This window comes from Camelus bactrianus, chromosome 1 (genome assembly GCF_048773025.1).
Source record: "Camelus bactrianus isolate YW-2024 breed Bactrian camel chromosome 1, ASM4877302v1, whole genome shotgun sequence".
In the NCBI taxonomy this organism is placed as follows: domain Eukaryota; kingdom Metazoa; phylum Chordata; class Mammalia; order Artiodactyla; family Camelidae; genus Camelus; species Camelus bactrianus.
Genome location: NC_133539.1, coordinates 80,088,994 through 80,105,177, shown reverse-complemented (window position 1 = coordinate 80,105,177; position 16,184 = coordinate 80,088,994). Strand labels below are relative to the sequence as shown.

At 37.9% G+C, this 16,184-nt stretch overlaps 1 protein-coding gene across 1 annotated transcript in view; it reads right to left on the bottom strand.

Annotated features, from left to right (window-relative positions):
- Positions 1-16,184, bottom strand: part of SPATA16 (spermatogenesis associated 16) — a 181,155-nt gene that overhangs the window by 67,907 nt on the left and 97,064 nt on the right. Inside the window, exon 4 of the mRNA XM_010947784.3 lies at positions 5,642-5,726. Within this exon, the coding sequence (XP_010946086.2) occupies positions 5,642-5,726 (85 nt within the window). The remainder of the gene's footprint in view (positions 1-5,641; positions 5,727-16,184) is intronic.

The window sequence follows — 16,184 nt, the reverse complement described above, 5'->3', positions numbered from 1 at the left end:
CTTCTGCTGCTTCACTGAGGAAAGATGCTCCACATGTCAGGCTTTTTACATGGGCTTGTGTTGGTGTCAACAACCCTTCCAACAATCCCCAAAGAGGTCTTTCTACTTCTGTGAAAACCTTCAACTTCCTCAGAGCCAAGAACTCAAATCAGTGCCTTTTCAGTAAATCTTTGTCAAGATACAAGAGCACCCCATGAGATTCTTTTCTATGAGAGAATTTTGTTGGCAATCCAGAGAAGAGATTTAGGAGAGATTTGGTTTGGTTAATTCCTTAAAATTTTTAAGAGAAAAGAAAACCCCATCTTAGAACAAATTGGTGGTGAGAAGTTCATTCTAGGACTAGCTTTATAATGGCTCATATCTTAGTCACATAAATGAGGCAAATCTTTTGATTGAAATGCTGAATTTACTATCAGAAATATTGCTGAAGAATAATGAGCTTTTTTGGTTGGGCTTCTATTCTAAATGAGGTGACTGGATGAAAAAGATGAATTTTCCAATGCTGAAGGTGAGACTGACAAAGTCTTAAGAGTTTCTGGGGACAAAAATCTACAGACACTCTGCAAATGGCTTATCTCTTATGAAGGTCACTTTTTGTCCAGATGACTTTAAAATTGAAACCCATTGCTGACAGAGATAGCCTTGATGTTAAAGAGTTAATAAAGATAATCTGAGGACAAAGGAAATGATGTAACATGAATTCGGGGATTTCTTGACACATGAAGCACATGAGATATCGTGAGCTACAGGAGCTCTGACTCCATTTGCTACTAGAGACTTTGTGAAGCAGAATTTTACCTCTTATTGCCCTCAAATGGAACGTTGACACTGATGCAGTGTCAAATATGGTATTTCAGGTTCTTATTCTAGAAAAATTGTATAACCTTCTCACAAGCGTGGAAAAGCCATGATTCTCTGTCAATGCTGCTTTAGGAACTAGGTGTAGATCAATTTCCAATGCAAGTTGATAAGTAAGAAGCACATTTCTTCTGTGTATGTGTTTATGAGTATTTTCTAGTTGATGCTTGTCATCTGAATCAGACTCTCAGAGGGGTTTGTGACTGAAAGAAAGAAAGGAAAAAAAGAAAGAATTTAAAAAGAACAGTCAAAGTAGGGCATGAGCTGATCAGGCAGCTTGCCCCTGTTTAGTGCGGTTGCTCTGTACTTGGTTGGTGGGAGTTCTGCAACAAAATTAGCTGTTACTGCCTTTTTTCACTCCACTTTGCTAAGTGATGCAGACCAGAGTTGGTTCTGTTCCTCACGTTGCAGGAGATAAAGCTGCACGTAAGATAACCCACACAGCTGAGAACAGGGCTGAAAACAAAGGTGAGAAAACAGGAAAAGTAAACAGGCGTGGAAGAGGATGCCTTGTTTGGTTTTGTTTTTTGGTGCTATTAAATCTAGCTCTGCTCTTGGCGCTATTAAATCTAGTCCTGGATCTAAGGGACTGGGGCCTTGGGAAGTGCACTAGAGTTTACTCTAAAATTCTTCTTGGAATAATACTATTACTTCAGGAGCAATATTCAAATACACAAGAATCACTGCTTCAAAATGGCTAATTTCCAGCCTGACTAGGGACTTTCTGTTTTTGCTAATTAGTTCAGAATTGTGATGAAGTCTGAGGGTGTTTGAGAAGAAGAGAGTGGCTGATAACAGAAGATGAGTGTCAGGTAACAGAAGCATGAATGCAAGTACGGTTGACAAGTTATTTCCAACCCTCTCTAGTTCTGCAGAGGTGATACTATTGTAGAATAACATGTGCAAACACTTTTATTCAAAGTGATATATCCCAGTATGAGCTATCATATAGTATAGAGCTTTATGCCTTTTTTTTTTCTTGCTGAGTTGATGATATGAAAAATAGTCCTAATACAGCTGAAAGGTGTTCTTGAGCTCACCAAAGCAATGGTCTATTTTTCTGCATTTGAGAGTTTGTAAGTCAGTAATGTAGGAGAGTAAGTGTAGACTGGTTCTCAAATTTTTACATTCTGAAATTTCCATTTCCTGTTTAAGATCACTAAATGAATAACTGGCCAGGGTGGTAGGGATTGTATGTGGTTGAGAGGCAGATATATAGTAACTTCTCCACTTACAAAGATAGTGAAAATAGCCCCTCTGTTCAGTCTCTTCAGTTTTAATGGCTGTCTACAATATACATGCAGACATAATTTCTACCCTCTGATGTGTAGGGCATTTTTACATTCAACAGTGTAATTGCCATGGTGGTTTGAGGCAGCCCTGTCTTTAAAGTTGATATGAACTGGGGACTCTGGCAATATTCCAAAACCTACTTTTGATTTAGAACAGAGCACGGTTTGGGGAGTGGGGAGATATATGCATTTGAATTAAGATGAGGGAGAGACTGGCTAGCAGAAAGAAATATATAACTGTTGAGACATTGGTGTGGTATGCTAAGCTGATGTTGGGGCTAGTTAGAGGAGTTTAGTTCATGAAACTTATCTTCAGGATGCCTTTTCTAATTCTGTTACTTTTTTTCCTTAAATTTTGTGACACGTATTTTTTTTATTGAAGTATAGTTGATGTACAATATTTTAAGTTACAGGTGTATAAGAATGTAGTGATTCACAATTATTAAAGGTTATGCCCATTTATAGTTATTATAAAATATTAGCTGTATTCCCTGTGCTATAAATATATCCTTGTAGCTTATTTTATACATTATAGTTTGTACATCTTAATTCCTGCCCTACATTGCCCCTTCCCTCTCCCCACTGTTAACTAACCTCTAGTTTGTTCTCTATATCTGTGAGTCTGCTGCTTTTTTGTTATCTTCTCTAGTTTGTTGTATTTTTTAGATTCCACATATAAGTGATATCATACTGTATTTGTCTTTCTTTGTCTGACTTATTTCACTTAGCGTAATACCCTCCAGGTCCATCCATGGTGCTGCAAATGGCAAAATTTTCATTCTTTTTTATGGCTGAGTAGTATTCCATGGTGTATATATATGTCGCATATTCTTTATCCATTCATTTGTTGATAGACATTTAGGTTGCTTCCATATCTTGGCAATTGTACATAATGCTGCTATGAACATTGGAGTGTATGTATCCTTTTGAATTAGTGGTTTTGTTTCTTTTTGTATGTATACCCAGGAGTGGAACTGCTGGGTCATATGGTAGTTCTGTTTTTAGTTCTTTGAGAAACCTCCACACTGTTTTCTGCAGTGGCTGCACCAATTTATGTTTCCAGCAACAGTGTATGAGGCTTCCTCTTTTTTTTACATCCTTGCCAACATTTGTTATTTGTGTTTGTTTTTTTTTTTTTTGATGGTAGCCAATCTGACAGATGTGAGGTCATCTCTCATTGCAGTTTTGATTTGCATTTCCCTGGTAGTGATGTTGAGCATCTTTTCATGTGCCTACTGGTCATCTGCATGTCTTCTTTGGAAAAATGTCTATTCAGGTCTTCTGCTCATTTTTTAATTGGGTTGTTTGTTTTTTGATGTTGAGTTGTATGAGATGTTTATATATTTTGGATATAAATCCCTTATTGATCATATCATTTGCAAATATTTTCTCCCATTCAGTAGGTAGTGTGACATCGTATTTGGATGTGCCTGATAATATAAGATTTTAGAGCTGAAATGGGCTTTAAGAACAGACCTTCTCAAACACCTTATGCTGGTCATTTCTTATTTTTTAGCTGAAGCTCCTCCAGAAACTAGCTTGCTTTTTAGGTTAGATGTTGCTGTTAGAACTTGTACTGGATCACACATGACTTCCAGACAAGGATCCTTTTTCAATAACCAAGTTGTTTCAAATTAAAGAAGAAAAAGAGAATACAAAGACAACTAGGTTTTTTAAAAATTATCTTTTATTAGTGCAGAATAGTAAAATAGTAGTATTAGTTTTATTCCTTTTTTGTATAGCAAACATGGATGTGTTGGTAAGTAGAGGTTATTTATTTTTAGTTTGAGATAAGTAAAATAGGGGTACTAATGCATTCTGAAGGTTAAAGGAAACAGAAAAAACATTTATTTACAAAACTTATTTACAAAAATAGATCCAACATTGGATCTATTTTTCCTGGTTCAATGTAGAACACATAATAGGCACTCAATATATGTTTGTTTAATGAATGAATAAATTAAAACATTCATTTGGGACCTAGTATATATGTCAGGCCTGCTTAATATCATCTAACCCTTAAGATTCAGCTCCTTTCCTACCTTTTTCCAAAAGCCTCTGAAATTCTTTAATAAAACTACCTCTTTCTCTACTATGTCTATAGCCCATATTATTTGCTTATTTTTCACATCTAGCAATTCTTTACTGCTATTTACTTACGTACATATTAGCAACTACTACTGTCTTGTGTGTTCCAGATTCCTGCAGAAAAGTCTCAAACTTATCAGCAAATTAATAATTTTTTTCTGAGATTAAACTTTTTTCTACTTGAAGGTCAACTTACAGGTTACTTACTTATATTAGGACTAATTTAAATCTTTATTTTTACAATAGGTAAATTGAGCTCTAAATATTTAGATGGAACTATATAAATTACTGAGAATGTTATATGGTAAACCTAATACTATATTGTCCAATGAAGATAACATGTGATATAGGGACAGAAAGCTAGTGGCCAAGGCACAGTAGTGAAAATCTGGGAAAAATCAAGAAGCAGCAGAAGATTGTTGACAATTATTTCTCACTTTCATAGTGTTTTAGCACCTCTTATTCTATTTGGTTGAAAAGTTCATATTCAATTAAATTAAACAATTTTGAAATACAAAGAAAAAAGTTCCCACACAGTCTGGAGAGGAGGAGATATAGGGGGTGGAGTTGGCTTCTGTACTTGATTTTCAAATATTTGAAAAAATTTCATTTGAAAGTGGGTTTCCATTTGGTCCGTGTGGCTTCACTGGAAACCACTTGATGGAAGTTTTAAGGGAGTAGAAATCCACTTTAAATGAGGAGAACAGTTTAATAATTAGCAAATTTTTTCTTGGAGATAAGTGAGCTCTTCACTTTGAATCTATTTCAGTGGAAAGTCATTGACAGTTTGTGGGAGAAGGATAGGATAGGATTGTACATTGTGAAGGAAATGGAACTAGTAAATTCTAACTTCTTATAATTCTAAGAAATTATGACTTTCTTCTTGACATGTAGTTGACCTTTGGTATGACTTCTTGCTTCCATTTTGAATAATAAATAAGAAAGAAGATCTGCAGTTTGTTATTGTATTGTTATTCAAATACTGCGTGTTACTCCACAAATACGATGAATCTCCGTATTTTCATTTATTATGTAATTGGTATTACTCCTAGCAATCTTTTACAGGTCATAGATCAAGAAGAATCTATGAAAATACAATGTTCATATTTTAGAGGATCATGTCATTATAGCAGCATGCCTGGGAAACTAGTTCCTGGGATGTCTAAAATTTATATTGGGTTGTAAAACTGAAGTATGGGCCAAGGGTTAACAACCTTGAATTTTGCCCTTAAAATTAGTCTCCGAAAATCTACTTCATTATAAATACATTACTACTGAGTAGTGTTCTTCTGATTGATATGCCCAGAGCTACCTTTTTCAGCAGTCTTTGAAGCACCAATCCTTCATTTTGGTTCTAAAAATGAAATGGGCTCCATCTCCCTAGTTGGGACATCAGTTTTTACCTGCCAATACAGTTTGATGAGCTTGCTTATACACTGTTCACTTCCTCCACAGAGCCAGAACATGTAGTCAGCAATCATGGCACTCCTACGAACAAGGACAGATTTTTTTTTTAAAAACAAATTTATAGGACAGAAGGAAGACCATAACAGGCAGTATATATAAATACTGAAGAAGATTTTGTAATGTATAAATTAGACTAGGCTAATATTAAGCAAAGCAGAAGGCACATTTTAGAATGTAGAAAGTAGGTCTTTCTTTTTTTTTTTTTTTTTTTGGTAGCTAAACTAAAAGTATAAGAGAAGGAACACGCCATTTGTCTTCTGTGTGATTTTTGTTTGTACAGTATAAGAATATTTAAAGACTATGAGAGAATGCTTTGTTTTGGTTACCTCTTATTAAGCTTCAGAGCACTTATAGAGTAACCCGTATTTTGTGGACTCTAGAATGCCTTCCAACCTAGCAGAGCATAGATAGCTAACTATTGTATATTTAAGCATATCTTAGATTTTACCCAAGTTAAAGATTATTCACCTCTGATTTAACTAGCCTCCTTAAAATTGAAAATAAAAAAATTCCAATTGAACAAACACTCCCCTCCCCCAGCCTTTGTGCTTAATTGAATTAGTTTTAGAATTTAGTGTGTACAACCATCGCATTAGTCTTATTAAGCTGAGAGGATATTAAAAACTATTGTGCAATGGATATTAATTCATTGCTTAGCACCCTTTGGAAAAACAGTTTACTTTTATGACTGTTTCTCTGCTAGACCTCTCTATTTCTTTCCTCCAGAGATTCCAAATCTAATTAAATGTGACTAGAAGTAATTCCAAATTGTCACGTTGGCCAATTAAACATATAATAATCCTGTGTACCTAATCACTAGGACCAAAAGTTTGTTTATTTAAGCAGACCTATCACTGTGTACCTTGAACGTTTTTCTTATCTTTGCCTGCAGATACGTGTTGTTTCTTGACATCATTGAAAATTGAATTAGACATTTTCCTCCCCTAAATATAGGTTGTTTAAGGCACAGCAGCTGGAAACTTACTGGGGTGCTCTGCTGAAGAATTAGAATGTTTAGATTCTTGCTCAGGACAGACAAAAATTAGGACTCTTAAAGATCAACCTTGGGAAAAAGATACCATTTGAAGGATTATTCAGCTCAGTATTTCTCTCTTTACACATGTGTTATTGGAAAGAAGCTGCCCACTGACATTTCAAAATTAATGACAGTAATTTAAGAATAACTAATCTTTTAGGAATCCTTTTATATTTTTCAAAGCCCTAGTTTAGCAAGATAAAGTGAGCTAGCAGGTTTTGATGTCACATGAACACATATGAGGTAGAAAACAAGTTGTAAAAATCAGGCTAGAGAGGAGCACAAGTAAACCTCAAATATTTGCATTTTGATAGAAACGCTTGGAAAAATTTTCTTCCTGTGACAACCTAAAAAGTCACTCTACTTGACATTTGGTGCCTGTCCCCTAGTAGATACCCATTTAACAAGCTAAGAAATTGAGGAAAAACATAAAATCTCACTCTGAGGGGCAGCACACACTGTATTCACAGAAGCTGGGTACTCTTAAGTGATGGCTTGATTCTACACTCTGATTCCTCCTGCCATCAGCATTTGGATATGTAAATACGGCTGAAACAAACACTGCTAAATGAGGACACCAGGCATTAGTTAAAACAGGGCTGGGCAACCTTTTTCGGTAAAGGGTCAGACAGTAAATATTTTAGGCTTTGTGGTCCATACCTACTCCCCGTTGCCTTTCGGAAGCATCTGTAGGCAATAAGTAAACAAATAAGACTTTATTTACAAAAAAAAAAAAAAAGTGCTCGGCCAGATTTGGCATAGTTTGCCTAATTCTAAGATCAACAGATTAGGTTGAGCAACAGGTGGCAAGCATTGGTATAATTGTCAGTCAGCAGTCAGATGTCAGCTTCTATGCATTCTGGCCATGGGTCCCCTCAGATGTTTCAGGGAGAACGTACATATCGTACTGAAATTATTGATCAGTTTTGGAAAGAAACTTTATACTTTTGAAACATGGAAAAACTGTAAAAGACAATCCTGTATCATAGACACAGTGTCGAGTTAAGTAAAATCTAAATCCACTGTTTCTATCACATTAGTGATTGCCATCCTTGGATTGGAATAACTGTGAAAAAAGAGAAAGTAGGTCACCACAGTGGGTTTCTAGGGCTTTCCTGCATTTTTAAAGCTTTCGATGATTTGGTTTTGAGTTCACCATTGTACAATTAGGAGTTTTCGCATTTTTATTAATGTTTTCCAAAAGTTGCTTTTTCTACTATAATGTGTTGTCAAATTGCTGCTTTCTTAAGTATGATTTTCTTATATCCAGGGGTTCAGGGTTTGTTTTTTTTTTCCCCCAAAGGAATACATGTTCAAATCTGTATTGAAATAAGGGAGGAATTAAGATTCATTGAAATTTGTTACCTGCCCTCAGTGAAACACAATTATTAGAATTTTTAAAAGATACTAGTGTTAAGTAACTATACATGGGTTTCATAAAGCTACACATTTACTGAGAAGTTTTCCATACGTACACTGTGTTTCCTCCAGTACCTGGCACAGAGCTGTAGGAAAACGATTTAGGTTGTAGTTGCTCCAACCCCACTTTCTGCCCACGGAAGTGGCGGTTATGCTTCCACCACCCACCTTCCTTTGTCTGGTGCCCTATCATGGCTCTGTCCTACAGTCCAGCCTCTGTGAATCAGTATAAAACTCAGTGGGAGAATACGAAAAGGGCATGGAAATAACATTATACCACACAATATTTGTGAGGCAAGAGATAGGGGTTTTCCATCATGCTGAATTTCTCAAGGGCAAAGATAATTAATTAATTAATTAACCCAGAGAATCTACAAGGAGTCAAATAGCTTGTGGGAGCCTGGTTTTGGCTGACTCACTTCATGAATCAAAAGAAAACAATGATCACTTACTCTTCCTACTTTTCTTCTGTTTTCCTTTAGACCAGTATCCTAGATGCTGGTCAGTGCAATTCAGCGTTGCTTCTAAATGTCTGCATTTCATTGTCTGTATTCTATTCAGCTTCCTTTTATTAATCTACTGAATGTTGTAGCTGCATGGGACTGTGAGATCATGTCAGCCAAACCCCTTTGATGGTCGGTGGTTTAGTATCTGTCAGTTTTGAGCCTTTACTAAGTGCTAAGCACCACAGTAAGCACTTTACACGGCGGAGTGTGAATCTCGCCCACCCACAGGCCTGCACCAGATCTCATCCCACCTTCCCACCCATGGAAACTGCTCCAGAAAGTCTTTCTCTTTCTCTCCTTCCCCCTCGCTCTCTCTTTAAATTTCTCCTTTTCTCTTGGAAGTTTTCTACCAACACACAAAAATGTTGTTCTTCCTACCACCTTAAAACAAACGAAACACCCAAAAGCCTCTCTTGATCCACTTAACTTCCAGTTATCATCTCAGTTCTTTCTTTTTCTTAAAAAAAACACACAACACAAAACACAGAATGCAAGCAAACAAAAGAACAAAAACCCTCCTCTGGAACTCACTCCAGCAAGGCTCTTATTCCTACCACTTCACTGAAACTGCTCTTGTCAGTGTGCCTGATTGTCTCCACACTCCTAATGCAGTGGCTCAATTCTCAGTCTTCATTTTACACATACTCTCAGGTACAGCTGATGTGATTGTTCCTCCAGTATCCGCGTCCCCTCGTGGCTTCCACAACTCTGTTCTTTTTGGTTTCCCTCCTGTCTTACTGGTTGCTCTTTTCAGTCTCCTTTGCTGGCATCTCCTCATCTCCCTGGACTCCTAACTTTGGAGTTCCCCAGTGCACAACACTTGGACCCCTTCTCTTTCTGTAATCAGTCCCTTAGTGGTCTCACCAGTTTGTAGCTCTAAACACCGTCTGTGGGTTGACAACTCTTACATTTATACCCTGAGTTTAATGCTCTTCTTAGCTCTCCAGACTCAAAAGTTGCCTTCTTGACGCCTCTACTTAGATACCTAATAGGTATTTTGAACTTATTTCTATATCTGAGACCCTGATCTTCCTTGCTTCCTCTCCCCCAGTCTCTAGTAGTCCTCTTCATCCATCCAATTTCTCAGGTGAAAAATCTTGGAGTCATTATTGACTCCTTTCTTTCTCTCATTCCCCATCCAATAACTGGTCAGGTTATCTTTAACCTGTTTCAGAATCCTGCCACTTCTCAGCATTTCCAGCATTGCCATGTGGTCCATCATGTCTCACCACGATGACCACAGCAGCCTCTAAACTGGACTCCCTGCTTCCCACTACATCAGTGCTCAACACAGCAGCCAGAACAATTCCATTCAAATTACTGCACCAGAGTAGGTCCCTGCTGTGCTTAAAACTGCAGGGGCTTCCTATCTCACTCAGAGTGAAAACCAGTCTTGAAAATGGCATTTGAGCCTCATGCCAGCTGGTCACATGTTAATTCTCTGACCTCATTTCCTACTTGGTCCTGCTTTCCTCATAAAGAGGAAACACTGTTGCCTCTGGGGTTTTGCAGCTGTCGGCCCCTGTCCTAGAGTTCTCTTTCCCGAGTCACCCCCTGCTCACTTCCTTCAGGTCGTTATCGGGTGTTACTCTCTCGGTAAGGACCGCCCAGGCACGCTCCAATACTACCCATACTCTCACTTGTTTTTACCTTTTCCACAGTCCTTATCGCCATCCCACGTAGTGGTTATTTTGTTATTAATTTTGGTCATGTTTATGGCTGTCTTCCTCTACAGTAGGGCTTCACAAATTATGGGCTGTGGGTCTGCGAGTTGTGTTTGTAAAGTTCTACTGCAACATAGCAATGGGCGGTCGTTTGTGCATTGTTTATGTGTTGTCTTTGACTACTTTTGTGTTACAGTGGCAGAGTTGAATGATTACGGCAGAGACCTCATGGCCCACAAAGTGTAAACTATTTACTGTCTGGCTCTTTACTAGGGTGTAAGCTCCCTGAAGGCAGGGATTTTTGTTTGTTTTAGTCTCTGCTCTGTCTGCAATGTCCAGAGTAGTGCCTGGCACTGTTAATGCGGCAGTCACACGATAAATGTTTGTTGGCTAAACGACAAAACATTATTTAAACTAAAAAAATCAAATTCTTGTTACCAAAAACCTGAGGTCTACCGAGTTACATGGTTTACTAGGATTGTAACACAAGCAGCCTGGTCCTAGGGCTGCCTCACTGTCTATATTTAACAAAATGCTCTTGTAGTGGAGGTGACATGAGAACAAAGGGAGAGATTGGGCTTTGCCAGTTTAATTTGTCCAATGTAGAGTCCAGTACATTTAGCTCATATGAGAGCTTAATGAATGCTAATGGATGCTGATGTATTTATTACATAAATTAAAGAGAAAAGGTACCAGGGAGCCCAGGGGCCTGATGTGTTGTATTTAAAATTATTTTTTAACATGATATCTTCTGTCACGTGTCAACAATTATTATTTTTCTGCAAGCAGATCTGCTATTCTTTTGATACTATATTTGAATTCATTTTATAAAAGTCACACTTACTTTACTTAATACATCTGTTAAATGTAAAAGGGTCAGAATCTGGCTTTCAAATATGTATGCATCTAAAATAAAAGATTTTTATGTCACGAACTCAGCTTATTGTGAACCAAATCCTATTTCTAGACAGTGGCAAATACACAATAAAAGACTTTGATGTATTATTTATAAGATAGGTATAAGTTTTGTTTTCCAAATTAATACTATAAAAGGATCATTCATGCCAGGTGAATTTACACATTGCATATTCCTGAACAGACTGTGCCAGTCTGAAAGTATGAGAATGTGTTACTGGCATTTCTCAAGGCCTCTGTTCAGATTCAAAATTTATAGCATTTCTACTCAGTGTGGCCACATGGTGGTGTAAAACAATAAGATATGGGTAAACAAAGACGATCACAGCACACCATCAACTGTGTGGTCTCGCTGGGCTGACTGTCTGGGACATTGAAAAGTCATTCGTTCAGCACCTTGCCTTTGGGCAGGATCACACTTAAACCTTTCAAATGAGACTGATGAGAATCTACTCTGTTTTAAAGACCTCCACAGAAGGACATTGCTCTACTTTGCTCACTGATTCCAGAGTTTCACAGCCATGCAGAGCATCTTCTGCAGTTTTAGTCTGTGAGCTTCAGTTTTCTATTCAGGGTTAATGCAACCCCAACTAGACCTGAATAGTGGTTCTACATATCCTCTCAATAATTTATTAATCTTCTCTTCCTGGGTTATTAATTGACTCCAGTTGCTTTCATCTTTCTCCATGGCTCCCCCCTTTTTTTTCGATGCTAGTCAGTTTCCTGGTTGTCTTTTCACCTTATTTAAGTATCTCCTTTTCTTTCTTCTACAACTGGAAATTGACCTCTCTCCAAAGTCTAAGGATAATCTTCTGGGGTTTGTATGCAGCTGTTTCATTTATGTAACTGGCATTGGTACTTCTCAGACGTGTGTCTATCAGATGGTTCTAACTACAGAATTCTTTATTTTCGACATATTTAGGAAGTTGTTTCCTTTTTCCTGTACTTAAAAAAGCTCAAGAACATATGTATGTACATGCCATTAGTTTTTTAAGTTAATACTAATTCAGTATTCCTTTTGAATACAAATACATACTAATATTAAAAGAGATTATATTCTGATTGGGAAGAGTGCCACACTAGCAAATTAACTCACGCAAACACACACACACACGCATACACACACAAAAAGCCTCTTTCTGCAGGCTCATGTATTTTCTACTTAGCAGTCAGCCACAGTTATCTTTACAAAATGTAACTGTAGATTACCTCACTAAAATCCAAGCTCCTACCATGGCCTACCACTTTTGTAATACGCTATCCTTATTTTCCTCTTCAACACATTTTCCATCACCCTCCAGTCAACTGTGGCTTATTCAATTGCTCAGAGCAAATACGAAATTTCCCACCTTGGGGCATTTGTGCATGTGGTTCCTCCGGCCTGGAATCTATTCCCTCAATTATTCATCTGGCTGCTGCTTCTCAAGATTTCGGCCTTTTAGGATTTAGCTTAAACATTGATAACCTCTTCAGTGAGGCCTACTCTGACCATTTTATCTAAATAAGTTCTGCCCTACCCCAACCAGAACCTTATCCTTTTCCTGCATAAGTCTCATATCTTGTAATTATTTGTTGGTGTACTTGTTTATTACCTTCTTTCCCTAAACCTGTATTGTTTGATATAGTTGCCACTAGCTATATGTGGCTGTTTACATTTAAGTGAATTAAAATTAAAATAGAAAAATTCAGTGTCTCAGGTACACAAAGCACATCTCAAGTGCTCAGTTGTCACCTGTGGCTGGTGGCTATTGTATTGAATGACAGAACATCCCCATCAACTCTGGAAGCACCGGTCTAGACTAAGCCACAGGAGGCTACCATTATAGTGCCTCTTACAATACCTGGTAAGTAGTGGGTGCTTGTGGTGGCTAATTTTATGTGTCAGCTTGACTGGGGTATGGTGTGCCCAGATATTTGATTAAATATTATTCTGTGTTTGCTTTTGGGTGGTGTTTTTGGGTGAGATCAGCATTTAAGTACATAGGCTGAGTGAAGCAAATTGCCCTCCCCAGTGTGGGTATGGCTCATCCAATCTGTTGAAGGCCTGAGTAGAGCAAAAGGCTGAGTAAGTGTGGATTCACTTTCTGATTGTCTTCAAGCTGAGACAGGTCTTCTTCTTCCTTTGGACTCAGACTTGGATTGGATCTTAGATACCATTGGCTCGTGGGGTCTTAGGCCTTTAAACTCAGACCAGAACTATAGCCCTGGTCTCTTGACTCTTCAGCTTGCCAACTACAGATCCTAGGACTTCTCAGTCCCCATTATCACATAAGCCAATTCCCCATATATTTATCTCCTATTGGTTCTGTTTCTCTGGAGAACCCAGCTAATATGGTGCTCAGTAATTTATATCTGCTTTTGTTTGCACTTTTCCCTGGTCATCCTCTCGCCCACTCCACTACTCCTAGTCATTTGAGGTTCATCAGGAGGCTCAGCCTGTACAACTGTGGGTTCATGTATTTCAGTAGTTGATGGACATTGAAGAGGTTACAGTTTGGTTTCTAGACTTTTATAACACAGTCTGCCTCTGTGCCTTATTGCCCAGTTCTAATAGCTGAATGTTATCCCTGAGACCAGGGGTCTACCTTTTGCAGACTAAATCCAATTAATATGTTCCTACCTTGATTATCATTCCAGATATGGTTATTATGGAGTTCTAGCCACACTTGCTCCTGCAAGATTTCCCAGTTAATGGATGAGAATTATTCTTGAAGTTCACTGCCTGTCTCTTAGCCTGGAAATTCAAATACTGCCTATCCCTAGATTCTCAATTGATGCCCCATCATAAACAATAATAATAGTACTGTTATTTGTAATAGCAACCAATATTTATTGAATGCTTACCATATATATAGAAATTGGTTTTACATCTCATTTAATTCTTACAACCAAGCTATGAGATTAGAAAACTGAGATTCTTCAAATTTAGGAGGCTAACTTTCTAAAAAGATGGCAAAAGGGTCAGAATTGAAACAGATATATTTCTCATCAAAATTTGGCCTTTTAACCATGGTTCTGTACTATTCTCATGTTGCCATTCTTTTCCTGAGCATTTTTTACAAGACTTTATTTAATCTTTTGTTGGACTTCCATGATGCTAATTTCTTGCTAAACTGTCAACCACTGATGCACTCTAAAAACTGCATTACTGTGGTTGATTGAACAGTGATGGTAATTATATTGCCTTTTGATACCTGGCCCTCCTCACCTATCCCTTTCCCATACTTATCTCACCAGCAGACATGTGCTCTTCTTTGTTCTGGCTTATTAATCTGACGATGTCAACTTTTCCTTTCCTGGCTGTATCAAGAGATGTGTTATTACTCCCATAGAAAATGTATGCCTGGTTGAAGAGGCCTAGATGAGTAAAATGCATCTCAGATTATGTATGAAAGTTTGATTTTATTTTGGATGATTATTTTTTTCTATGTGGAGCCCCAGAATGGAGTTACCAACATTATCAGCAAAAGTTTATTATGTTTATTACAATAAGGCCTGGAGTCATGACCACAGGCGAAAGTACAAGGATGTGATGCTGACCTCTGTGAGATGCCAACTTGAGTATTGATGTAACAGCTACATTTGAAAAGAGTAATCAAAATATAAGGCAGTTTTATAGCCATAAGGAACTATGCAAATGTTAAGTACATCATGTTACCTAAGAAGTACAGGGCATAAATGCTATAGAATTTTAAAGGGGGAAATGATGACTTTTGGCTGTAATGGACTGATTGAGTGCTAAGACCTGAAAAATGGCTATCATTATTTCAAAGTGGTGATGAAAAAAAGAGAGCTTTTGTTTTTTTTTCCCTTTGTCCAAGAGTCATATTACATACAAGGGCATTGAAGGTGGAAAGTATTAATGCAGAATCTGAGGAGAGGCAGAGGGTTTGTGTAAAAGAAAAGAGGGCCAGGAAATTGTGTTGGGGACAGATTATGGTAGCCTTGGATTCCAGGCAGATGAGTTTGGACTTTTTCCTATGGAGGCTGGGGAACAATTGAAGGATTGTAATATGGGATCTTAACCCAGCTGAGATCTCTTGTGTTTAGCAGGAACAGTGACAGCCTCTGGCTGTACTGGGGTGTCTCTACTTTGCTTTTTAGGTATGGATTTAGGAGGAGTGGGAGTCTTGGTAGGGCCATATGGATTTGGAAGGGATCTGAGTACATGTTTTTGTTAGACTCATGTTTGCATACTTTATGAATTCATTCATTCCACAAAGATGGGGACTCTAAGATGAATAAGCCATTTCCTATCATTAACGTCTAATGGAGAGGCAAACATGCACAAAGATAATTATAGTAAAGTGGAATAATTGATATATATACACAAATACAGCTGAGAGAGTTGGTGTGTTCAGGGAGGGAGACCTAGAGAGGAGATGAGAACCTGGTTCAGCCTAAAAAAGTGATGAGGAGGATTAGTCCAGCAAAGGGAGAATAAGCCTGAGAAAGTCATTCTGGGTATAGGGTACAACCTGAACACAGGTGCACAGCTTAGAAGAAGGAAGAGTGAGACAATCCCATCAGGACCTTCTTGCTAAGTTTAGAGCAGGCAGGGAAGGCAGGGAGAAGGCATGAAGGAACTTGGATTTTATCCTGCAGGTTTTAGGTATTAAATGACATGGCAAGTTCTGTGGTTTAGAGAGAGAACCTTGGCAACTTGTTAGAGGATGCATTTGAGGGTGAGAAGACTGGAGATGGGAGATCATTGTCGAAATTCTCCTGAGAGATAATGAATGAGCCTAAACTAGGCAGTGACTATAGGCTAATAGGAAACTGAGACATTGGCACCATTCCTAAGGACAAAGTCAAATGACAAAAGCATGTGTGAAGGCACTTGAGTCCTTAAATATGGTAATAGTCCAGGTCCTGTGGTGACTCAGTGTCAGATGCTAGGGGCAGTTTCCATAAAAGTATTTCCTGCTACTCTTGTGAG